This window comes from Ictidomys tridecemlineatus, chromosome 2 (genome assembly GCF_052094955.1).
Source record: "Ictidomys tridecemlineatus isolate mIctTri1 chromosome 2, mIctTri1.hap1, whole genome shotgun sequence".
Lineage (NCBI taxonomy): Eukaryota > Metazoa > Chordata > Mammalia > Rodentia > Sciuridae > Ictidomys > Ictidomys tridecemlineatus.
The window spans coordinates 157,231,875-157,259,534 of record NC_135478.1 but is presented as its reverse complement, the minus strand read 5'-3'; the positions used below and the strand labels follow the sequence as shown (position 1 = coordinate 157,259,534).

General features: G+C 37.4%; 1 protein-coding gene across 1 annotated transcript in view; it reads left to right on the top strand.

The window, feature by feature from the left end:
• Lrrc72 (leucine rich repeat containing 72) overlaps window positions 1–27,660 on the top strand; it is a 59,901-nt gene continuing 32,241 nt past the window's right edge. Inside the window, exons 1-3 of the mRNA XM_005328805.4 lie at window positions 1–69; window positions 14,010–14,083; window positions 19,645–19,714. Of these exons, the coding sequence (XP_005328862.2) occupies window positions 1–69; window positions 14,010–14,083; window positions 19,645–19,714 (213 nt within the window). The remainder of the gene's footprint in view (window positions 70–14,009; window positions 14,084–19,644; window positions 19,715–27,660) is intronic.

Here is a 27,660-nt window from a genome sequence, read left to right as displayed (position 1 = left end):
ATGTCCCGCGCCTTCCAGTGCTCCAACAAATCTCGGGTCCCCGAAACTGCGCTACAGAAGAGTCTTCGGGTAAGCAGCGCCTCCCTTCCGAGAAAGACTCCCAGGACAGCTAGGGGCTGCTCCTGGGGTTCAGGTAGAAGGGGGTCCAGCAATTGTAAACGCCACCAAGTCCCTCTACCTGGACTAGAGGTCGAAAATGTCCTGGGTAGAGTTTGGGATCTACCAGAGATCCATACTAAAAGACATTGACGTTTTCCCGCTCAATAACGACTGTGTATTTAATTAGGGTGATTTGGAGACTTTCAGGCCAGGGATTTTGAACTCTTAAATCTCACATATATTTGTATCTGTGTGATCCCTGATAATGTTGATTCCCTGAAGTACAAATAAACAGTTGAAGAGGACAAATTCTTTGAGGGACAGAACAAGCAAAGTTGAGAGCAATTAAGATGATGGCTTAAGGAATATCTAGGGGCAGGGTGGGGGTGGGGAGATCTCAGAATCGGGCAACACAGAGGCTAGCAAGGCTTCCTAAAGTGCTCAGACCTGAGAGGCTAGGGGCTACGATGATTCACGAAGAATGAACGTATTGAAAGCCACTCATGCCGAGTGCTAACTGGTGGGGTGTGCTGCATGTAGGTGTAGGAATTAATCTTTAAAAGGGATAGTTTCTTCTATAGACTTCAATACAGACTATTCTAGGATTGAATAATCCTATAGTTTTAAAACCTTTTTCTGTTGACTCTTGATTCTAAGGCATTGGGCAATGGAGGAAGTTGTTGTTTTCTCCCTATGCTAGAATTGTCCTCATCCCAGTTCTGTGTCGGATTGTTTTTATTTTCCTGTGGTGTTAACCAATTAATTTGAAATCTAATTTCCCCCCTCACCAGGCTACTGAAATTGGTCTCCAAACTCAATACCTTCACCCAAGTGCCATCCTGCAGACTTAAGTTCTATCTTCTTGAAATCCCGTCTCAGGGGTCCCACTGCCCCAAGATCTCACCCTTAACTTTACAACCACCTCTCCTCTATCTCCACACCCAGCTTGTTTCCTTCCTCCTCTCACTATAAGTAGACACTTCACCATGATTGCACTTGGGTCCCCCTCTCTCCTGTGGACTGACAGGACTCACCAGAGCTTCAAATCCACCTTGATGTCTCTGAGATCTGCTTTCACACTTGCAGCTTTCTGGTGGAGGCCTTGACTTCTATATTCCATCAGGGCCTCTGTCTCAGCATTTCTCAGCCAACTCTATCTACCCTCCCAGCCTAGTCACCTTTCTCACCATCAAGTCATCACATCATGAGCATCACCAGTGACTTCTCTTGCCCTTGCAGAACCTCCATTTGCCTGCTAGTTCCCACCAATGCCCTCTATTCACACCATAACATATTTATTCTCTACTTATTCTCACTTGCCATCGCCCTGGGGCAGGCTCATTAGATATGATCTGGATTTTCTAGAGGTGGCCTTGCTTGCTGTCTGCAGCTATCTCTGCACCCCAGGCCATCATATACCTTATTGTGAAAGGCACCTTCCTGAAGCCTAGCCTGCAACGTCTTCTCTCATGTTCAGAAATCCTGCAATATATCCCTATTGTTCCAGAATTGAGTCAATGCTGAATTACCCAATACTTAATTAAGTCCATGCTTTTAGAGTATCAACAAAACAAGGGCACCAAGAGAAAAAGAGGACAAATGCTTTTGAAATAGCTTCACATTGGATACTGTTTAAAAGCATTGATGTGGTTGTCATGGGAAAAAGCAGAACTTTCTTAGATTTTACTATGTAGCTAATCCAAGTGCATGGGTGTGTGTGTGTGTGTGTGTGTGTGTGTGTGTGTATTTCATATATGTGTATAGATCACGTAAACTAAGTTAATTTTAAATTATAGTTTATGACATAGTTTTCCTATGTTCATATATGAATACACCACCAGTGAAACTTCCACATCATGTACAGTCACAAGAATGGGATCCTAATTAGAGTAAGTTATCCTCCATGTATGTATAATATGGCAAAATACTGTCATGTATATCTAAAAAGAAACAAATAAAGAAATTATAAGTTTTCTTAAAATATGTAGACTTCAGTGAGAGTTCTCCAAGCCTGTAAAAGTATTATTTGGGCACTGATTAAGCACACGTATCCAAGCCTAAATTTCAACATTAGCTCTCATAATATAATGCAAGCCCACCTTTCTTAATTTATTTCACGGTTGCTTTCCACTTGCCTTTTCAGCCAGAGGCCACACAGCACCACACACCTCATAATTTCTTTCTTTTGTGTTCTTACTCTCTTCTTCCCCCAACATCCTGTTTCTTTTCTTCTCACCCTTTATGGATCTGCCTGTTGATCCTGCCCTGAAATCTTCTCATAGTGCCCAGACTGACAGGAATTTCTTCTTCTTCTGAATTTGCCAGAGCATGTTTTTCCTTTTCTTACAGCACTTCACATTTGCAACCTTCTTTTGTATCATTCTATGTTTTTTACCTCCCCTACTAACAGATTTGTTCATAAAGAACAGGCATCTTACCTAATTTATTCTCCAATTTACCAGCTGGTCACAGACTAAACTAGTCACAACCTGGATTAAGTGCTCAGTAGTTTGACTGAATAAATGGCTGAGTGAATAGGTTTGGACCTACAATTTAAAATATGTTCATCTTAAAGAATGCTTGTAGTATGCAGTCACTGTAGAAAACAGTATGAAAATTCCTCAAAAAATTATACATAGAATTGTATATGATCCAGTAATTCCATTACTGTTTATTTGCTCAAATAAGTGAAAGACTCACAAAGATCTCTGTACATCTGTGTTCACAGTAGTATTATTTGCAACAGCCAAAAGTTAGATCAAGATCAACCCAAGTGTCCTTTGACATATTAATGGGTAAAGAAAATGTGGTAGATAGATAAAAATGAAGAAAAGTTCTGACACATGCTACAACATGAAAGAATCTTGAAGACAATGCTAAGTGAAATAAACCAGTTGCACCCAGACGATTCCACTTGGTGGGAGTCCCTAGTCAAACTCAGAGGCAGAAGATAGAACGCAAGGCTCCAGGGGCTGGAGGGAGGAGTGAAGGGAGAGTAGGTAGCCTCTGGGTGCCGAGCCTGTTACAGAAGATGAAAAGTTGTGATATGGAAGACAGTGATGGTCGCTCAGCAAGGCAAATGTGCAACATGGGAATACACTTGATGCCACAGAACCACAAACTTTAAAATGGTAAATCCCTTGGGGGATGCATTTTACCACTGTTTTTAAAAATAGGGAAAGGGTGCTCGTTGCGTGCCTTGAGATGAAAACATGCAACCGAGTAGCTGTGTGTGGGTGGGGACTAGAACTGATTCTCCACAGTTCGGCTGAAACTTGAACTTCTTGGTACAATTTCAGGTTTCTTGGCACTTTAACATTCATACTTTGTACTAGATCCACACAAAATTGTTGGCTGGAAAGAAGCATGCCAGGATTCAAAGTTGAGTGAATAATTATACCAGTGATTTACATATACTGCTGGTATTTTCCATTTCCCCTTTTGTCTCCTCGTTTTCTGAATCTGATTTAAATCCTTTTAAATATTTATTATACAGCTAAATTTGTCAAAATATGTATTATTTTCTGATGATCAAATTAATATGTGCTTATCACAATAGTCAAACATTTAAAAATGTATTACCTTGAGGCACGATGGCGTGTGTCTATAGTCCTGGCTACCTCGAAAACTGAGGTCAGAGGATTGCATTTCAAAAAAGAAAGAAAGAAAAAAAGAGCGAGAGAGAAAAGAAAATGAAATTTCCTCATGTTTTCAAGTGATGATTTTTGCTAACAATTTGGAATGTGTGCATTTTGTGTGTACGTGTTATTTTGAACAAAAATATTGCTGTACTTACACAAATTATAATGACAATTACTTCTTAAAAATGTTTTGGATATCTTTCTGTGTCTTGATATCTATCTTGTGATTGGGTTCTCCAGAGAAACAGAACCAATAAGATAAACAAATACATAGAATGATTTAGGACAAGGGATTAGATAACTAGATTTTGAAGTCAGAAGTTGTGCAGTCTGTCCTGAAGCACAAGACGTGAAATAAATACACCATCCCATTTATTGATTTTTTTAAATCAGACTAAAAACCTTCACAGCAAAAGAAATAATCAAGAGCATAAAGAGAGGGCCTACAGAATGGGAGAAAATCTTTACCACCACACTTCAGATAAGGCATTAATTTCCAGAATATACAAAGAACTCAAAACCTTAACTCCAAAAATAAACAAACAAAAAACAAATAGTCCAATCAATAAATGGGCTGAGAAACTAAACACTTCTCAAAAGAAGAAATATGAACAGTCAAAAAATACATGAAAAAAATGTTAGACATCTCTAGCAATTAAAGAAATACAAATTACAACTACTCTAAAATTTTACCTCACGTCAGTCAGAATGGCAAAACTATCAAGAATACAGAAACAATAAATGTTGGCAAGGATGTGGGGAAAAGAGTACACTCACACATTATTAGTGAGTACACTCACAAATTGGTGTAACCATTATGAAAAGCAGTATGGAGATTCCTCAAAAATCTAGGAATGGAACCACAATTTGACTTAGTTATACCACTTCTCAGCATATATCCAAAGGAGTTAAAATCAGCATACTACAGTGATGCAGCTACATCAATGTTTATTTCATCTCAATTCACAATAGTTAAACTATGGAGCCAACCTAGGTACCCTTCAACAGATGAATGGATAAAGAAAATGAGGTATATATGTACACAATGAAATATTACTCAGCCAAATGGTTAAATCTGGAGACTCATGCTAAGTGAAATAAACCAATCCCCCAAACCAAAAGTTGAATATTCTCTCTGATATGTGGATGCTAACACACAATAAGAGAGGGGAAAGAATAGATATTCAGTACATTAGACAAGAGGAAGAAGGGAAGGGAGAGGATAGGTATAGGAAAGACAGTAGAATGAATCTGACATAACTTTCCTATGTACATATACGAATGATACCACAGTGAATCACCACATCTTGTACATCCAACAAACTGGGATCCTAATTTGAATAAGATATATTCCATGTTCATATAAATATGTCAAAATTGACTCTACTATCATGTATAACTAAAAAGAACAAATTAAAACAAAAAGTCCGATAGTCTTATGTACACAAGCTGGAGGCCTAGAAAAGCCAGTGGTGTGATTCCAGTCTAAGACCAAAGGCCTGAAACCTGGAAGTTCTGATGTCTACCCACAGAATAAAATGGATGCCCTTGGTTGGGCATCCAGAAGAGAAAGTAAGTTCATCCTTTCTCTGATTTTCTGTTTTGGTTCTCAAAGGTTTGGATGATGCCCTTATCCCGCCGCCCCCTGTGCCATGTTATTGAGAGTGAACTACTTTACTCAGCCTACCCATGCAAATGTCAATCTCTTCTACGTCAATATCTTCTGGAAATATACTCACAAACACGTCCAGAAATGATGTTTTGCTAAGCATCTGGGCATCCCTTAGTTCAGTCAAGTTGACACATAAAATTAGCCATCACATCATTTCTATAGTTTTTAAATTTCTGCATGCACAGTACTCCTTTGTGAGGTCACACTTTAATCTGTATTCCAATTATTGAGACTATTTCACAAACACAGACAAGGTAGACAGAGATGAACAATAATATTCACATTTTGGTGTATATATACCTGTGTATTTCTGAGTAATAGATATGGGCTGACTGATGAAATTAAAAGTACATTTATAAATTTAACAGTTAACTGCAAATTTTAAACTCTACTTTTACCAGCCTTTGTCACCCAAACACTTTGGAAAATTGTGATTAGCAATACACAGTAGAGACTGGGAATTTAGATGTTTAAAATCCCCAGATGAGAATAAGCCTGATCCAGTGAGTTTTTCCAAGATTCAGGTTATGTCACAGGATAACAAAAATACCCTGATAGAAATACCTAGGCCTAAACCTGTACATTCCACAAGCTCCTAGATTCAGATTGTTTAACAAGGAATCAAAGTAAGATTGAAACTATACTTATGCAGCTGCCTTCCATCTCCAGTAGACCCACCTTCCTTACTTCTTTAAATATTTATTCACCCCACTAAATTTAACTGTTTTTCTAAAGTTCTCTACTAAAGAGCAAAACCATTCTCAGAATTTTATAAATCACTTGCTGACATTACAACCCTACCACCCACAACAAATCCTAGCTGAAATTTGGTGATTGTTTTGATTCTGATAATGACATTGTTTGTTATGTTCCAGAACCACAAAAATAATTCCTTTACCTTTCCTTGTGTCTTGTTAACTTTACTCTTCTATGGCAAATTGTAGATGGGCTCTAATTTTTCCATATCATTTTAGGTCATGTGGACTACAAATGTTCTTTCCTAATTTAGCAAAATGTTCTTTTTATAATTTCTAAATATAATTTTATAATTTCTTTTATAATTTAGCAAATGTTCTTCTTCCTAAAAAGAAGAAGCAAAGCCCTTTTATAACTGTTGCTGGATTTGTATTTTCAAAACAAAACCTAGGGAATAAAAGTTGCTTCTTCACCCAAAACTCCCACAGTATGAGTGTGTTAGTGACTCATGAAAAATGAAGACGCTGTTGCTTACCAACCAAGGGGAAATATATCTATTCATTTGTTCAAAGAATCATGACATCTGTTCACTCGTTTATTCATTTGTTTGACACTTGCTGTGAACTTCTTGGGTGCCAAGTATAATGTGATAGACAATAAAGAAGAATCTTCAATAGTGTTATACATTATATCTTGCACCCTCTGCCTCCAACCCAATACTATGTCTTTCATAAGTATGGGAAACCTATCTAATACAAATACTTTATGTTTAAAGAAGCATTTTAGAATAATTATTTAAAGGCCAAATTATCCTGCCTCAGACAGAATCAAAAAGTTGTTTGGGGGAGTACGGGAGTTTAGACGGGGAAGGAAGCGGTACAGTCCCATCCCCCACAGCAGACACTCCACCAAGGGAATCAGCAGTCAGCATCTTGAACAGCTGATATATCCACCGCCATTCTCCGACAGATCTCAACAACAAAACAGGTGTGTGGCACTCAGCCCATCCCCCATACATCGGGAACTCGCATAAATTCTCTCCTAGGCTTGCCGGGGGAGGGAGAATCAGAGTGAGCCTGCATAAAGACTAGGGGGGAACTAGAGGCACCTGACCTGCAACCCCCCCTACCCATCTGCAGCCAAAAGGAAACCTGTCTAGCTAGAGCTGGGGGAGGGGCAAGCAGGAAAATCCAAAGGACAGAGTGCCTGGGATCCCAATCGCCAACGGTGGGACCCCGGAGATCCAGGCCCACTGATTCGTGCGGCCTGCCCTGCGGCTACAGAAGGCGTGGCGCCCCAGGGAAGCCATTAATTAGCAAGCAGGGAGAGGCTCGGCTGCCATCAGGTGGAATCCCACCAGCCAAGTCCGCACTGACCCCCGGGCTGAGTACGGGAGTTTAGACGGGGAAGGAAGCGGTACAGTCCCATCCCCCACAGCGGACACTCCACCAAGGGAATCAGCAGTCAGCATCTTGAACAGCTGATATATCCACCGCCATTCTCCGACAGATCTCAACAACAAAACAGGTGTGTGGCACTCAACCCATCCCCCATACATCGGGAACTCGCATAAATTCTCTCCTAGGCTTGCCGGGGGAGGGAGAATCAGAGTGAGCCTGCATAAAGACTAGGGGGGAACTAGAGGCACCTGACCTGCAACCCCCTCTACCCATCTGGAGCCAAAACGAAACCTGTCTAGCTAGAGCTGGGGGAGGGGCAAGCAGGAAAAATCCAAAGGACAGAGTGCCTGGGATCCCAATCGCCAACTGTGGGACCCCGGAGATACAGACCCACTGATTCGTGCGGCCTGCCCTGCGGCTACAGAAGGCTAGCAGGAGAAACCAGGAGGCTAGAGGCAAGGCCCTCGAGACTGGGCAGCTGGAAATTGCAGGCCCGCCGGCGACAGTTCACCCACTGCCCGCATAGCTGGGCGGTAGGAGAACACCCGGCCGCAGGTGACCGATCACCCGCCCTCGGCCTGTGATACTGGGCGGCTAGAGACCGCCTGCCTGCCGCGACTGGGAGCTGAAATCAAACAGAGACAGTCCAGTCACACCACCTCATCAGGATACCCAGGCAAGGAACTGGGGCCGGTCATAGCAAAGTAGTGTCGTCACTGGAGCTCGGACGTCGGATCTTCCTTCACAGTGGAATCCACGTCAGCAGGCATAATTTAACAACACTAAGGAGAGGCATCAGAGTAATACAGAACCAAAACAAATCTATAGAAGAGAGTAGAAACACGACAATCAAATAGAGCTGGAAAGCAACGGGGACAACATGAGAAAACAAGGGAAAAAAGGAGTACAAACAATGCAAGACAACTTAATTCTACAAGAGGACATAGAAACATCAGAAGCAGGGATAGGGAAAGAACTCAAGGCATACCTAACTCAAATGGAAAGGAATATTAGAGAAGACATGAGACAGCAAGTCCAAGCAATAAAAATATATTTTGAAAATGAATTAAACAAACAAATTCAAATGGCAAAGAACGAGCTCTACCAGGAGATAGAGATCTTAAAAAAGAATCAAACTATAATCCTAGAATTGCAGGAGACTATAAACCAAATTAAAAACTCAAACGAGAATATTACAAATAGACTTGATCAAGTAGAAGTCAGAACATCAGATAATGAAGACAAGGTTTATCAACTTGAAAAGAGTATAGTCAACACAGAAAAGATGCTTAAATCCCATGAGCAATCTATTCAAGAGATATGGGATGTCATTAAAAAACCAAATTTGAGAGTCATCGGGATAGAAGAAGGCACAGAGATTCAAACCAAAGGAATGGACAGCATATTAAATGAAATAATTGTAGAAAACTTCCCAGAGATGAAAGATGGAATGGATTGCCAAATCCTGGAAGCCTACAGGACCCCAAACATTCAAAACTATAATAGACCAACTCCAAGACACATAATTATGAAGATAGCCAACATACAGGACAAGGAGAGAATATTAAAAGCTACCAGAGAAAAGAGACAGATTACATTCAGGGGTAAACCAATTAGGTTAACGACTGATTTCTCAGCACAGACTTTGAAAGCGAGAAGATCCTGGAACAATGTATTTCAAACGCTGAAAAATAATGGATTTCAACCAAGAATACTGTATCCAGCAAAATTGAGCTTCAGATTTGACAACGAAATTAAAATCTTTCACGATAAACAAAAGCTAAAAGAATTTGCAGCAAGAAAACCAGCACTGCAAAGCATTCTGAGCAATATACTATAAGAAGAGGAATTGAAAAATAGTGCCCAAAACTAACAACAAGAGGTATCTCAGTAAAGGAGGAGGAAAATAACCAAAAAAGTAAAACTAGCCAAACTAAAATAAATAAATAAAGAAGCATGACTGGAAGTACAAATCATATCTCAATTGTAACTTTAAATGTTAATGGCCTAAACTCACCAATCAAGAGACATAGGCTAGCAACCTGGATCAAAAAAACAAATCCAACAATATGCTGCCTTCAGGAGACTCATATGATAGGAAAAGACATACACAGGCTGAAGGTAAAAGGTTGGGAAAAATCATACCACTCATATGGCCCTCGGAAGCAAGCAGGAGTGGCCATACTCATATCAAATAAAATCAACTTCAAACCTAAGTTAATTAAGAAGGATAAAGAAGGACACTATATACTGTTAAAAGGGACCATCCACCAACAAGACATAACAATTATCAATTTGTATGCACCAAACAATGGAGCTGCAATCTACATAAAACAAACGCTCCTCAAGTTCAAGAGTCAAATAGACCATAACACAATAATTACGGGTGACTTCAACACACCGCTCTCGCCATTAGACAGATCCTCTAGACAAAAGCTGAATAAAGAAACTATAGAACTCAACAGCACAATCAATAACCTAGACCTAACTGACATATATAGAATATACCAACCATCATCAAGTGGATACACGTTCTTCTCAGCAGCACATGGATCCTACTCAAAAATAGACCATATATTATGCCATAAGGCAAATCTTAGTAAATATAAAAGTGTGGAGATAATACCATGCACCATATCTGACCATAATGGAATGAAATTGGAAATCAATGATAAAAAAAGGAAGGAAAAATCCTACACCACATGGAAAATGAACAATATGTTATTGAATGATCAATGGGTTACAGAAGACATAAAGGAAGAGATAAAAAAATTCTTAGAGTCAAATGATAATACAGACACAACATACCGGAATCTATGGGACACAATGAAAGCAGTTTTAAGAGGGAAATTCATATCCTGGAGTTCTTTCATCAAAAAAAGAAAAAACCAACAAATAAATGAACTCACACTACACCTCAAAAACCTAGAAAAGGAAGAACAAAACAACAGCAATTGTAGTAGAAGACAAGAAATAATTAAAATTAGAGCAGAAATAAACGAAATTGAAACAAAAAAAACCAATGAAAAAATTGATAAAACTAAAAGTTGGTTCTTTGAAAAAATAAATAAGATAGACAAGCCCTTAGCTATGCTAACAAAAAGAAGAAGAGAGAGAACTCAAATTACTAATATACGGGATGAAAAAGGCAATATCACAACAGACACTACAGAAATACAGAAGATAATTAGAAAGTATTTTGAAACCCTATATTCTAATAAAATAGAAGATAGCGAGGATATCGATAAATTTCTTAAGGCATATGATTTGCCCAGATTGAGACAGGAAGACACACACAATTTAAACAGACCAATAACAAAGGAAGAAATAGAAGAAGCCATCCAAAGTCTACCAACCAAGAAAAGCCCTGGACCTGATGGGTATACAGCGGAGTTCTACAAAACCTTCAAAGAAGAACTAATACCAATACTTTTCAAACTATTTCAAGAAATAGAAAAAGAAGGAGCTCTTCCAAATTCATTCTATGAGGCCAACATCACCCTGATCCCAAAACCAGACAAAGACACTTCAAAGAAAGAAAACTACAGACCAATATCTCTAATGAACTTGGATGCAAAAATTCTCAATAAAATTCTGGCGAATCGAATACAAAAACATATCAGAAAACTTGTGCACCATGATCAAGTAGGATTCATCCCTGGGATGCAAGGCTGGTTCAATATAAGGAAATCAATACATGCTATTCACCACATCAATAGGCTTAAAGACAAGAACCATATGATCATCTCGATAGATGCAGAAAAAGCATTTGACAAAATACAACATCCCTTTATGTTCAAAACATTAGAAAAACTAGGGATATCAGGAACTTACCTCAACATTGTAAAAGCTATATATGCTAAACCTCAGGCTAGCATCATCCTAAACGGAGAAAAACTGAAGGCATTCCCTCTAAAATCTGGAACAAGACAGGGATGTCCTCTATCACCACTTCTATTCAATTTAGTTCTCGAAGTACTAGCCAGAGCAATTAGACAGACAAAAGAAATTAAAGGCATAAAAATAGGAAAAGAAGAAATTAAATTATCGCTATTTGCAGATGACATGATAATTTACTTAACAGACCCAAAAGGATCTACAAAGAAGCTGCTAGAGTTAATAAATGAATTCAGCAAAGTGGCAGGATATAAAATCAACACGCACAAATCAAAGGCATTCCTGTATATCAGCAACAAAACCTCTGAAATGGAAATAAGGAAAACCACTCCATTCACAATATCCTCAAAGAAAATAAGATACTTGGGAATCAACCTAACAAAAGAGGTGAAAGATTTATACAATGAAAACTACAGAACCTTAAAGAGAGAGATAGGAAGAAGATCTCAGAAGATGGAAAAATGTACCCTGTTCATGGATAGGCAGAACTAACATCATCAAAATGGCGATATTACCCAAAGTTCTCTACAGGTTTAATGCGATGCCAATCAGAATCCCAAAGACATTTCTTGTAGAAATAGATAAAGCAATCATGAAATTCATATGGAAAAACAAAAGACCCAGAATAGCAAAAGCAATTCTAAGCAGGAAGTGTGAATCTGGAGGTATAGCGATACCAGAGCTCAAACTGTACTACAAAGCAATAGTAACAAAAACAGCATGGTACTGGTACCAAAACAGGCAGGTGGACCAATGGTACAGAATAGAGGACACAGAGACTAATCCACAAAGTTACAACTATCTTATATTTGATAATGGGGCTAAAAACATGCAATGGGGGAAGGATAGCATCTTCAACAAATGGTGCTGGGAAAATTGGAAATCCATATGCAACAAAATGAAATTGAATCCCTTTCTCTCGCCAGCCACAAAAGTTAACTCAAAATGGATCAAGGAGCTAGATATAAAAACAGAGACACTGCGTCTGATAGAAGGAAAAGTTGGCTACAATCTACATATTGTGGGGTCGGGCTCCAAATTCCTTAATAGAACGCCCGTAGCCCAAGAGTTAATGACACGAATAAACAAATGGGACCTACTTAAACTAAAAAGTTTTTTCTCAGCAAGAGAAACAGTAAAAGAGGTAAATAGAGAGCCTACATCCTGGGAACAAATTTTTACCCCTCACACCTCAGACAGAGCCCTAATATCCAGAATGTACAAAGAACTCAAAAAATTAAACAATAAGATAACAAATAATCCAATCAACAAATGGGCCAAGGACCTGAACAGACACTTCTCAGAGGAGGACATACAATCAATCCACAAGCACATGAGAAAATGCTCAACATCTCTAGCAATCAGAGAAATGCAAATCAAAACCACCCTAAGATACCATTTCACTCCTGTAAGATTGGCAGCCATTATGAAGTCAAACAACAATAAGTGTTGGCGAGGATGTGGGGAAAAGGGCACACTTGTTCACTGCTGGTGGGACTGCAAAATGGTGAGGCCAATTTGGAAAGCAGTATGGAGATTCCTGGGAAAGCTGGGAATGGATCCACCATTTGACCCAGCTATTGCCCTTCTTGGACTATTCCCTGAGGACCTTAAAAGAGCACACTATACGGATACGGCCACATCAATGATTATAGCAGCACAATTCACAATAGCTAGACTGTGGAACCAACCTAGATGCCCTTCAATAGATGAGTGGATAAAAAAATTGTGGCAGCTATACACAATGGAGTATTATGCAGCACTAAGAAACGACAAAATCATAGAATTTGCAGGGAAATGGATGGCATTAGAGCAGATTATGCTAAGTGAAGCTAGCCAAGCCCTAAAAAACAAATGTCAAATGTCTTCTTTGATATAAAGAGAGCCACTAAGAATAGAACAGGAAGGAAGAGCATGAGGAAAAGACTAACAGTAAACTAAGACGAATGGGGGGAGAGAAAGGAAGAGAGAAGGGAAAACATATGGAAATGGTAGGAGACCTTCAGTGATACACAAAATAATAAGAGGTTATGAGGGGCAAGGGGGTGGGGGGAAAAAAAGGGGAGAGAATTGAACAACAGCAGAGGAGGTAGAGAGGGATGTTGGGAGGGGAGGGGAGGGGAGGGGGGATAGTAGGGGATAGGAAAGGTAGCAGAATACAACAGTCACTAATATGCCATTATGTAAAAATGTGAGTATGTAACAGAAGTGAGTCTGTATTATGTATTTGGGGAGTTCAAAACCCAATTGAGTCGATTGTATGAAAGATGATATGTCTTGAGCTCTGTAATGTTTTGAACAACCAATAAAAAAAAAAAAAAAGAAAAAAAAAAGTTGTTTGGGGTATATATGTATACATGCACTTTTTCTTTTCTGATTAAAAATTATTTGTACATCTGTGCCCAGAACTTAAAATAATGAAATTCAACCACAAAAATGAGTAAATAATATATAATTGCAGTGTTGGAGTTTATCAGTTTAGAGTGGTTACTGGATGCTCACCTTCCTTTTGATCTTCTTGTAGACGTATTGTTATTGACTGCAAATGTCTCGGTACTTTTGCCCACTGGAATGTGGCTTGACAGATTAATTATATGTTACTAGGCAGTTGAAGATCAACTAAAGATGTGTGGCCACAAGAGAGATGTTGATGTCTTTGAGCTGTTCCTTTCTCAAAAGTAAGTGTATTTGATATTAAAAATAAAATAAAATAAAATAAAAAACAAGAGTATTATGTTATAATCTTTCACAGGTTCAGTTCCCCTACCTCATAGACTGGGTAGGCAACTGCATCCAAATTATTTTACCCCTGGTTGGGGCTCACCAATTCCATTGAATTAGCAAGATACTAAGAGAGATCAAAACAAAGAATATTGAGCCAGGCCCAATTTGAATTCCAGCTCTATCCTTCCAGCTGGGTAATCTTGGGTTATTGTGTAAACTCCCTGTTACGATTGTCAGATTTAGCAAATAAAAAATATAGACTATTTAATTAAATTTGAATTTTAGAGAAATAATGATACAATTTTTAAAATATATTTCATACAGTATTTGAAACTTCTTTTTGTTTCTCTGAAATTCAAATGTAATTGGATAGCCTATATTTTATCTAGCAACCCTATTTCCTGTGAGTACTAATACTCCTTAGACATGGGGTTGTTGTGAAGATTAGGTGAGTTAGTAGAAGTTAGAAGATCTGGTATCCAGGTCCTCAATTATCATTAGTCCAGTTAATATTGTTATTATCATCATCATCATTAGGAATAATAGCCCATTACACTCCTATATTATAATAAAACTTATTAAATACTATAACTCTTAACAACCTTAATAATTTTGCTACTAAATAGGAAAATCCCTTCCTTATATCAACAACCCACTTTGATTCCAAATAAATTCTCTCCAAGCTGGTATATGACAAAGTAGGTTTTTCTGTAGGTCAGTCACAGTACCTCAGAACCTAGGTATGAGAAGAGGAAGTTACGGATAGGATTGTAGTGTGACACTATCATTTTTAGGCCAATAAGTGAAATCCTGTACAGGCATTGCTTTTATTTAATAGCAATGACCCTTTGCTGGTTTGAATATGACCCCCAAAGTTCAGATGTTGGAAACATAATCCCTGATGAATCACCATTAAGAAGTAAAACCATTAAGAATTGATTAGGTCACAAAGGCTCTGCTTTCATGCATAGATTAATGTCATTATCACCACACTGGATTAGTTATCTCGGGAGTAAGTTCCTAAAAAAAAAATGTACTTGGTCTTCTCCCACTCCTCCCACACCATGTGAGCCATTCCACCATGTTATGATTCAACAAGAGTCTTTGCAAATATAGGGACATTGACCTTGAACTTCCCAGTGTTCAGAATTGTAATAAATAAATAAATTTTGGTTCTTCATAAATTACCTATTATCAGGTATGCTGTTATAACAGCACAAACTAAACTTTAGATACATACTATTTTACTCTTCATTCCTCCCTCTTCCCCCAGTAGTGAGGATTGAACCCAGAGGTACTCTATCATTGAACTATACACCTCTGCCCTTTTAAATTTTATTTTGTGATAGGATCTCCCTAAATTGCCCAGATTGGCCTTCTATCTCAGCCTGCCGAATCCTTGGGATTTTAGGCATACACTACTGCACCCAGCTCCCCTTAGTGATCTTTAATGCCTGCAAATTCTATGTTTTAAAAATAGGCTTTACATACTTTTACTAATATGTAAACAAGAGTAAAACTCACTTTTTTGGTTAAAAAAAAAACCAACAACCTGGTTTATCATTTATCAGTGAATTAAATAATTTTCTCTCTGGTGATTTGAGGAAATACTTCATTAGTGAACATATTTCTTTTGTTCTAATTAAATATTTGTTTTTAACTTACTAGTATAAAAGAAAATTATCTTTATAGTGGCTCTGAATCTTTTGATAATAAGGGAATAAAGAGATGACCAATTTGAAATCTTTAAAACACATCTAGTGTGGACCAAAAGAGACATAGTAAAGATTTCTGACACACGTAAGGTCATTTTTTAAAAAAATATTATAGTTGTTGATGGATCTTTATTTTATTTGATTATTTATATGTGGTGCTAGGAATTGAACCGAGTGCCTCACACATATGAGGCAAGTGCTTCATGGCTGAGCTACAACTTCAGCCCTTTAAGATCATATTTTGAGCCTTTCAATAAATAGATCAGTTAGTTTTACAATAATGATAAATAATTCATGTGGTCAAATAATTGCATGTCTAAACTTTCATGATTTTGAAAACTGTTTATTATTGATCACTAGGGTAAGTAGATAAAAAGAATAGCTTTAAAACACTAGAAAAATAAGAACTATTGATCCCCTGAACGTGGTTTTCTTGTGTGAAGGACAGCACTTTTTATATCTCCAGAATATTAAATTACCATTTTGGGGGACAAAAAATATTTCACAATTCAGAGGCCAATAAACTAGGTTTACTGCATTATTTGCCCTTTGAAAATGGAAAGCATCTTATCAAAATCTCCTTGAATAATCACAAAAAATATGCATGGTGACATGTGTTGATATGTTATTGTCAGCATGAGTCATGGCGATTTTTAGCAGGAAAACTACCTCTTTTTGTCTTCTGTTGCCACCTCCTTAAAATGTTAACAGATCATTATTGATTTAGGACAGGTTATATGCAGAATGAACCTTTCCAACTTGAAAGAGTAAAAGCACTTTTAAAAAGTGAATCACTTTATTATGTCCTATAATAGCTGGAAATTCAACGTTGACATTTCTACTAGAAGAAAATTAATAGCAAGCTGGACAGGTGGCAGACACCTGTAACCCCAGAGACACGGGAGGCTGAGGCAGTAGGATTGTGAGTTCTACTTTGGCAACTTAGTAAGACCCTTTCTTTTTTCTTTCTTTTAGAGAATTTTAATATTTATTTTTTAGTTTTCGGCGGACACAACATCTTTGTTGGTATGTGGTGCTGAGGATCGAACCCGGGCTGCACGCATGCCAGGCGAGTGCGCTACCGCTTGAGCCACATCCCCAGCCCAGTAAGACCCTTTCTTAAACTAAAATAATAAAAAGGGCTCGTATATACATCAGTGGTAAAGCATTCCTGAGTTTAATACCCAGTACCACAAAAAATTAATAATAATAACTTGACACAGTTTATATATTAAAGTACTAATGTGTTAAAATGAATTTTATAGTCAATTTTCTAAGACAGGCTTGAGATCCTTTGAAGCCACCATGTAATGCTTATTTTGTTATTTGTCATGGAAAGAGATGAAGTTAACACACTATCATCATTGCCCAATGCAATAGTTAAGGTGCATTGAAGACCAAGTGCTCCTTCCCAGAAATTATTTATAGGTCTACATAAAGAGAATGTCTTAAGTGCAAATTTCCCATTGAAAGTGGCTTTGGAGGAAGCTGGAATATTCTGCTGGGCCAAGGTAATGTTCAAAGACCATGGTACTTGTCAAAAAGACACAGGAGTTTGCTTGAAAATCTTCAGTCTGGTGATTACAGAATTTTTTTTTTAAACTGACAAAGAATTTTTTTAAAAAGCTCTTAAAATCCAGAGAGGATGGGGAAGAGAATGAATGATAGAAAGAAGAGAAAAGGCTGGGGATGTAGCTCAGTGGTAGAACAATTGTCTCACATACACAAGGTCCTGAGTCTAATCCCTAGAGCTGTATAACAGGTGGGGGGGGGGCAGAAACATCTATCAGAAGAATTCCAGCTACCTACATGTAAAAACAATAAAAACACTAGAAAAACCTTCTTTTATAATTAAAAAAAAACTTGATTATGGTAAGGATCATCAATTGAATCTAAAACCACTGAGTAAAGAGTTGTTTGAGGAACAAGATATACACGTGGGATTATAGCTTGGTCCCATGTATTACTTTTCAATTTTAAAATAGAACTAGCAGATAACACCTTAACCAAGTGACTGAACTTAGCTTTACCAAGAGTGGGACAAACTGACATCATTTGTCTCCTGAAGTGATGTAGTAATTTAATTATCTCTGATGTAACTGAGAAGTCATCTATCTTGAGCTTCATCATTAGGAGGTGATGAGATAAATCAAGGATGTGGTGTGTTCTATCAGACAACTGTGATGGACTTTTCAAAAGGTCACAAAGGGCGGAAGATGAATAATCTAATTTTAAAAGAACTAACGGGTTAAGGCACCTGAATGCAAGATACGAATGTTGATGAGATTTTGGATTTAAACAAACCTTATAAAAGATATGTAGGTTCATGGGAGAAATATGAATATGAATGATAGATTAGATGAGATTATTGAATTATATTCAATATTTTTAGGCATAATAATAATATCGAGATTTTGTTGAAGACTGTCCTGTTTTGAGGATATGCGTACTAAACTATCTAGAATGAGAATATAGAAAACTATAATAATATTTTATTTTCAAATGATTCACCAAGAAAATTATCCCCATTAATATGGGTGTATGTTAGATAAATAGAATATAAAAAAATATGGCACTATATTAAAAATTATGAAGGTCCTACAAGTGTTCATTGAACCATTCCTTCAACTTTTCTTAGGTTTGAAATCTTGATACAAAAAGTTGGTAAGAAAACTTTATTTCATTTAAAATATTGTTTGTATGACTTTTAAAATATATACAGTTTCAAAAAACGTTGGGAAAATTTTAGTCCTGCAGCGTCCTAAGGTTAAAAATATCTGAGAATAGGGTTGTGATATAGTTCATTGGTAAAGTGCTTGCCTAGCATGTGAGAGACCCTGGGTTCAATCCGTAAGATTAAAAAGAAAAAAAAAAAAAGAAAAGGATATACCATGAATTAATATATAATAATTAACATTAGTAACCTTAGTATTTTTAAAGTTTTTTCATAAGTTCCTGTTTCTCATATGCTCTGTAAGTTTTGATAAAACAGTATGTGCTACATAAGTGTTTGATGAACACAAAGGTCTTCTGTGTATACATAATTGAGACCTATAATTTCTGCTCTGAGAAATAAAATGAACTGAAAACTCCTGGCCACAGCAGTCAAATGGCCAATGCTCCTCAGAGGTGTTGCCCACTTTTTCTGTTAGCTCCCCGTGCTCACCCATCACCTGCCATTTTTTAAAATAAACTGCATCATCGACCATGATCCGGACCACTTGGATAGCTGGAGTCCCACATAGTGCAAAAGGGAAAGGTAACATATTGAACCTACTGTGAATAAAAAATAAAGCACTCTGGTCAGCTTCTGTCCTTTGGCATCCTGCAATTTCATCTCCTAAGCCCATTCTGCCGTCTGCCAAGATCAGGACCAATCCCAAAGTGAGAACCCTGCAGACAAGACTGAAACAGGAGTCAATTTATGTTTTCACATTTACTGGAAAGTCCCGATATCTTCTTCACTTTCTTTTTCCTCTCTGCCCTCTCCCCAGTAAAATCTGTTTTGAACTGAAGTTGCTGTAAATTCAGTCATAATGAGATGCAAATTTCTGCTAATGTTGTAAAGTGCTCTCCTTTAAGTATATATTAGCTTTAACCAGCTGACAAATCTTATCCAAAGGGAAGAACTTATAATGATGGAATTTCAGAAATTACAGGCAAGTGTACCTACAATTTTGAAAGGGCCTAAAAAGAGATAGGCCTTTTTGGTTACTCCCAAACCATACCAACTCTTAGGTCCAGGTTTACCAAAGAGCAAATTCATTGTTGCTAATATTCACATTTTTTTTTCTTTCCAGGGAACTGACAGATGTCATTGATCTATCTAGATTTAAAAACTTAAAATACTTATGGCTTCATCATAATAAGGTAGTATTATATTTTATCTTTAAATTATCTTAATTTCATGTTTTAATAGAGCTAATATTTAAAAGTTATAATATTTCATACCTAAAATTTAAACTTAGATAAAGACTGTATATATATATCATATATAGCTACTACATATGTATTTGGGATCTATATATCCATTATATGTATACATGATATATTAAATAAAGGCAATCTGTAAGATTCTATCAGAATGCAGTTTGATGTCTATCTCTCAAGTCCTGTTGAAATTGTTCAGTGACCGTGTTTCTTTCCTGGATCCTGGAAAAAAAAAAAAAAAAACTTTGATAATTTCATGTTTCCTCTCCTGGATAATACACAATCTTACAGTCTATTTGGTCATAGGCATAAGTTCAGTTCATAAATGGGAATACATTAATCAACTGTCTTTCATTCACAAATCTCTCTCTCTCTCTCTCTCTCTCTCTCTCTCTCTCTCTCTCTCTCTCCACACACACACACACACACACACACACACACACACACATACACACACACACACACACACACACATACACACTCTGCCCTAGCTAGGACTGACAGCAGATGGCCATCTGCCTCCCTTTTAAATAGGAAGGTGTGGTTGGCAATTTTCCTTCCCCATCATTTCTACCCTAGCCTTTCTCAGGTTGATACAGAGTGCGTGGTGTGGAGGTAGATGAAGGGGAAGGCAGAAGTAAGGTTCTTTCCTTTGTACCCTCTAATACTAGCAGATGCTCAAGCTGACTCCTCTTTCTGGATTATTCCGTGGCCTACCTACTAAGCCTCTAATGCCGATAGGCCTCAAACTATAATGCCCCCTGACCTGACTTTACTTTTATCCCAATGCTACTGGCAGCTGAGGGTTGCTAATAGAAAAGTATCCCCTTAGGCAGAATACCTTGTTATGTGTTCCAGGTTAGCATTTCTACAGTAGGCCTGCGTCTACCTCCAAAGACTTATACACCATTGGACCTGCAGTCAGAGACCAAGAGGGTCAGTGCACCCAGTTGCTACCTAAACCAATTTAGCTTCCTTGAGAAGAATCAGGCACCAGCCCACCATACATTCACTCACCTACAGGGAAGAGGCCTAAAAGTCATAGAGTATGGTGCTTAAGTTCTCTCTTTTAGAGGCTAGAGTGGAAGAAGTTTCCTCCTACCCTTTCTCATCATAGAGGCCTGATTGTGGGGCTCTAAGCTCTTTACAAACCAAAGAGCAAGATTGAACTATCATTCAAAACTAGAAAATCCTTTCAGTTAACTTGTCATGAGGTTTTGAACTTTTAAAAATATGGCTTTCCAATAGTAATTTGCTCATTGTGTGTTGATAACTCAGTCTTAGCATTTTGAATTTAGACTTCACAACACCAGCTGATAAAAATAATTGTTTCCATTAATAATCTGCCTTCATGCACAAGTCCAGATCCACAGCACTGAGTCTTTAAACATCCATGTTTATGAAAATGTTTCAATACTTCATTGCATTTTCTAATGTTTTTTTAAACAAACTGAGCAAAAAAATGGAAAATGAAAGTGTTCTAGTATTAACTATAAGCCTAAGTCTCATAAGCTTGAAGTAATTTTTAGGAGAACAAACACAAATACCTTCAAGGCCCAGGCAGCTTAATGAAATGGAAAGTGCACACATCACCTAAGGGCATAGAATTTCAAAACTTTTCTAAACACTCTACCAAAAATTATCCTGGGTCATAGCATGTGACCTCTGATTAGAAAAAGATGGGAATCATCAGGCACGGCAAAAATGACTCATCTTTGTCTTTAGAGTGCGCTCCTTGTAGTGTTTAGTGGTTTTCAAATTTTGAAAGAAATAACATGTACAAATGTTGGCATTATGTCTTAGAAGGAGAGGTATAATGAGGGGTTTAGTAATATTTTTTCACTTTCTGGGAGTGGATGTTGTCTGACCTCCAGCCACTCATTGGATTTTCACACAGTTGACCTGCAGATGCATCATGCACACAGGAAAGATTGTGTGCTCTATCAACTATTTTATTCTTTTGTTTTTGAAGAGGATGGGGTAGGGAAGGGGGATACAAGAAGAGACTGAATTTTCCTCTTGTGCCTGATTGTATATATACAACAAATTCACTATATTTCTAAAACCATTATCACTGTTGTTCTTTAAGACACAGATTCTGTGTAGTCCATATAACACTGAAAAGATATCACTGCTAAAGCAGATTGTGAGTGAGATAAGTAAATAGGCTAATGTAAATTTTTTTTACTGATTGATAATTAACTGAGTGCTAAATTGCCTCAGCATTTATACTCCCAAACTCTTAACAGGCATATTAGATATTTTGGTGCTAAATCAAAGTTCACATGTAAAATACTGTTTTCTTTAAAACCTAGATTGTACTAGATTGACCACCAAGAATATACCATACCACTGTAAGATGGTCTGGAAAATTTGTTGAACAAAATTAACATTGATATATGAAGATAAATATTTAGAATTATAATATTTTGTGAAGAACAATCTGATTTTTATGAATAACATCATTCTTACATTAGTGAACATTTTAGACTCTATTTAGAAAAAAATAAGGCACAGTCAAATGAAGTGGAGACATCTTTATTTGTTTATTCACTTATTCAATCCACAATATTTACTGAGGTCTATGAAGACATTAGTGGTTGTCCACTCAATATCCATTCTGTCCTTTTTCCTATCCAACAAAATCTGGGTTTGGGTTTTGGAACATACTCTTCCTCCATTTCATTCCAGTAGGTGGCCCCATTCAGATCCAGGGGCTGTATAAACCAACCAGAAAAATCCCCTCCTCCTTTTCAGGGGCTGAGCTAGTCAATGAAAGGCTTGTAACCCAATTATAATGGGGACTTCAAGGCACATCTGCTGGGAGGCTTCTGGGAGAGCTTTCTTTATTCCTAAAAGAGAGTACAAGAAGAGAAATCCCTGTTCTCTCTCTTGTTTTCTTGCCTGGATGTGAAGGCAGGAACTATCCTACCAACTTAATGAATCCAACATACAGAAAAAGCCCAGAAAATCATGGAGATGGCAAGAGGGAGGCTCTCACAACACCTGAACTTCCTAATAGGTGAGATAATAAATAAGTGCTCTTGTCTTCTGTGCTGGTTTGAATTGATCTTAGAAGCCACCTGGAGTCCAAGCATCCTAATTGATACTGCTTATTCTATGCTCCCATTAGACTCCTGACAGAATAAATGTGATGGTCCCCGATGTAATGCCAGAATTAGCAGGGGCATACAGGAGTGACTGTGTTCCTGGTGAGGACATCGTATTTGCAAGCTGCCTACAGTGAGAGAATGCAATAGTCGCTGGAGGCAATGAAGTAATTTGGTAATTTGGGAGCCTAGCATCCTAGCATGGTAGAAAGATGCTTACTTCTTCCAAACATTTATCTAGTGGATGTCAAAACTGGACCTTCTAGTCTGAACCTGGAATAGATGATGAGGTAGACCCAGGTTTGTTTCTAAGTACCTCCACTGTCCCAGCTGATTAGATCTCCTCTGGCAACTCTGGGTTCTTTGCTGGTTTCATTTCCTCCTCATACTTCACAGCTTTTGATTAGTACTGTGTATGTTCCCTTTTGGGGCTGGGTTTCCCTCATATCCTCTGCCTGATATATTTAGGGAGATAACTGTTCCGAGGTGCATATTAACTGGGGCTTTCTAAAGACTCCCTTTCTTGTCTCATTCTCTATTCAAGTCTGACTAAAGAAATTAGAGATCCACAGTCTCATCCCATCTGATCTCTCATGAAAAGTTGGGTATGGTTCAGACAGGCGACCTAAGTGATTCCTATTTTATACATTTAGTATAGCACATACATATGATCTCTTCCTATTTTGGCTTTTACTTCAAATTTTTTCTTTTAGAGATTTCTAATATTGAGTTCTATATTTGTAATATTGGTGCCACTTGTTAGTTTCCTTCTAATTCTGAAAGTACAGCAGTACTTTGGTATATTTTATTTTGTCTCAGGTTAGGATTAGCATTTGATGAATGCCAGTACAACACCTTACCAAGCAACTATCCAAAGTGGAATCTAGGTTTCTGTTGTGCCACAAAAACCTAACAGCTTTTAAAAGTTTCACACATTCACTCTCTCTCTCCTCTCTCTCTTAAAAAAAAAAAGAGTAACTGAAACATTTATAATAACATTGCTTTTACTAACTGACTAGAGAATGGTCAGGCTAGAACAAGATTGTTAGCTGGGTGTGAGGGTGTACACCTATAGTCCTAGGTACTTGGCAGGCTGAGACAGGAGGATTGGCTGAGCCCAGAAGTTCAAGACCAGCATGGACAATTTAGCAAGACTTTGTCTCCAAAACACAAATGGTTGAATGAATAAACAAACAAAAAGAATAAGATTGCTTTAGGAAAGATCCTATCCTTGTTCTTCTGTTCTGTTAAGATTTATTATGATTGTATTCTATCTCTCTAACATTCACATATTGAGAATTTAGAAAATAGCACAAAATTTTATATTTTAGGAAGAAATATTTATATATAAATTAGCAAGTCATAATTTGAAAATAGAAATAATTATTTTAATCTGTTTTAAGTATTTGATAAGGAATTCTTTCAATGGTCCTTCCTTATCAATGAGAGACACAATCCAAGACCCCCATGCCTCAGAGATGCCTGAAACTACAGATAGTATCAAACCCTGTATATATAGCTATAATAAAACAACTATAACAATGTGCTGTAATAATAATCAGGTGAATGTGATCTCTCTCTCTCGCTCTTAAATATTTTATTGTATTTCACATTTTCATATAAAGGGAACACTTTCTGGCTTCTCTTGAACATGGCTTGCATCACTTCTCTTACCCTTTGGGGCCATTATGAAGTAAAATAAAGTTTACTTGAACATAAGTTCTAGGATACTGTGATATAGTGTATCTGATAACCAAAAGGTCTACTGACATTTTTTTTTGGGGGGGGGCGGGTACTTATGACCTAGGTTTGTTGGACAAAGGATGATTCGCATCCCTGGCAGGATGAAGCAGGACAGTGTAAGATTTCAACAAGCTTCACAGAATGGCATGCAACGTAAAACTTATGAATTGTTTATTTCTGGAATTTTACATTTAATATTTTCAGACTGTGGTTGACAGTGGGTACCTGAAACTAAGAGAAGTGAAACCCTGCATGGCTCAGGAAGGCTACTGTACTTTTTAACTGAGAGTTTGACAACATGTTTTGTATGGTAGAATTTTTATTGGCTCCCTCAATCAGATTTATTTGTGCATTAAGCTTATATTTACATATTTATTTATTCATTTGTATACAACTTACCTCTTTTTAAAAAGTGATTAAAAGCACACAAACCTTATGGTGGAGTATAAAAGTTATAAAGAACAAAATGAACTATATGAATTTCATATAATTTGTGCTCTTACACATTTCTGTCACCTCAGGGAAACATTTATTATATTGCTATGTCAGTTTTGTTGAAAGAATTATGTTCTCAAAATATATTTAATACCTCCTTTAAAAAAGTAAAGCTCAACATATAATTCCAAAATAAGCCTACCATGGATAGTTTTGAAACTTGTGGATATGTCTGATATATATCTAGTTATGATTTAACCAAGCAATACAATCTATTTTTGGAAAGAACATATTCAAAAATTCCAGTAACTGGGAAATGAGAGGGAAATACATGAGAATGAAAGTCTATACTACATAAAAATAGTTATTTCTGAATGTTTTAAACTGCAGATTGTATTTTTTAAGTACTATACATATTTTAAAATAAAAAAATGTACTGTTTTAATTTAAAGGATAGGAACACCATAAAAGTGATTTCAGGAATCCTGAAAACATATTGTGTTTTTTTCTTCTTCTTCTTCCTCCTATATAATTTGGTGTAATTATTAAAAATTTTCCCCAACTCATATTTAAATTTTATATAAATTTAGCAAATATTGAGATATTAATACTCAAGTATATAATAATACACTCTTTTAATTAACACAAAAATGTAAAATACTGCAGAATTTTACTATGTTGTTTAATCCCTGGTTGTCATTAACACAGACCAGACACATTGTGTCTTTCCACAATGTCAGAATTTGTTGAATAACAATAAATCTACAAGTTATATTACTTTGATCAGCTTTAATTCACCAAAATACTTATGCTTCACTTAGTATAATGACCAAGGCCATAAGTTATTTTATTCCAAAGTGATCTTAATTACTAATGTAATTAACACTCACACATCATGCTTCACACAATGATAGAGGTTATAAACAGGCTAAGAAAGTATTAAGGTGGCTATAGGTTCAAGAGACAGTGCCAAGAGGACAGGCAGGGGAAGATGCAAAAACAGTCACCACGGATGGTCAGATAAGGTAAAGGAATTAGCTTGCACAGAGTTGAGGCCAGGGTGTGGACACCAGACAGTTTGAAGTGTCACTTAGAGTGGGTCATGGGCTGTCACTGGTAGGAGAAAGCACACCAAGCAGAAGTCCAGGGATAGAGTCAGAAGTTCAAAGGGAGATGTAACTCAGTGGTACAGCACCCCTAGGTTAAATCTCCAATACCAGAAAAAAAAGCAAAGAAAAAGAAAGAATTATTATTATTATTATTATTATTATTATTATTATTATTATTTCAGTGCTGTGGCAATTTTTCTGAGCAAGTTTATAATAAGTGACCAGATGTCAGGGTCAGTGGCACCTGTGTTCAGTCTTGGGGTATTCTTCCTTTTATGGGTGTTAGGTGAGGGGATTCCCTCTGATGAGATTGAGAAGCTCCTATGTCTGGTGTTTCTGACATGATCTGATATGCCCAAGTGTCCATGTGCTCCTGATTGAATTTGATAAGTTTTTATTCACGTGAATAAATTATCAATCTGTGCTCTACGGTTGTACTGGATAAATGGTGGTTATTTATTTGTACAAACAAGGTATGGAGTCCTTCTGCCTTGATACTTTTATTCAAAACGGAATAACTCATGGCAAACTATGTGCTTTATAAAACAAGAGTAACTCAGAGCAGGACACAACCTGCTCTCCACACTAATCTGTGGTCTTTCTTTCTAGAATTTTTCAACCTTGATGCTCCTGACATTTTGAACTGTATAATTCCAGGTGGTGGGAGCTGTCTTGTGCATTTTAGAATGTTCAGTACCATCCCTGGCCTCTACCTATTGTTTCCCAGGAGGTTCCCCAACCCCACAATGTCAACCAACCAAAAATATCCCCACACATGGTCAAAAACTCCCTGGGGGAAAAAAAATCTCTCTCTCTCTCTCTCTCTCTCTCTCTCTCACACACACACACACACACATACACACACACACACATACACACAAACACACACACACACACACACACATACACACACATACACACCTGCCAAAAATCACTCAGTATAACAAAAAAATGTGATTATGTAAATCTAAGTGAAAACATGCCATGCCTCTGCTGAAAACCCTGGATGGCTCCTTGTTACTTTTTCAATAATCTACAAGGAACTACACAAGTGTGACACTGGATATCTCTCTGTCTTCATCACCTATTATCTGTGCCTGACTGACTCTATCCAGCCACTCTGGGCACCCTCCTATCTCTGGGCCCAGGCCCTGGTTTGTCCCCTAGTGCTTCTCCTACTGATAACCACAGGCCCCACTCCTCCTTCAATGAGTCCCTCCAAATAGCTCTTCCTCCAGGAGGCTGACCTGACCAATCTCACTAAAATGCCTCATTGCCTCCCCAGGCTCATCTCCAGGCTTTATTTCTTCCCACAGCACTTAGCAACTTATAATGTGCATTTTACTTATTGTGTGTGTTGTTTATTAAATTTCACCCTACTACAACAAAGGTAGGAATTGTTTTTTTCTTTTTTATTCACTGCTATGCCTCCAGGACTTAGCAGAGACTTGCACATAAATGCCCCACAGTGTTTGTTGAATGGAAGAAT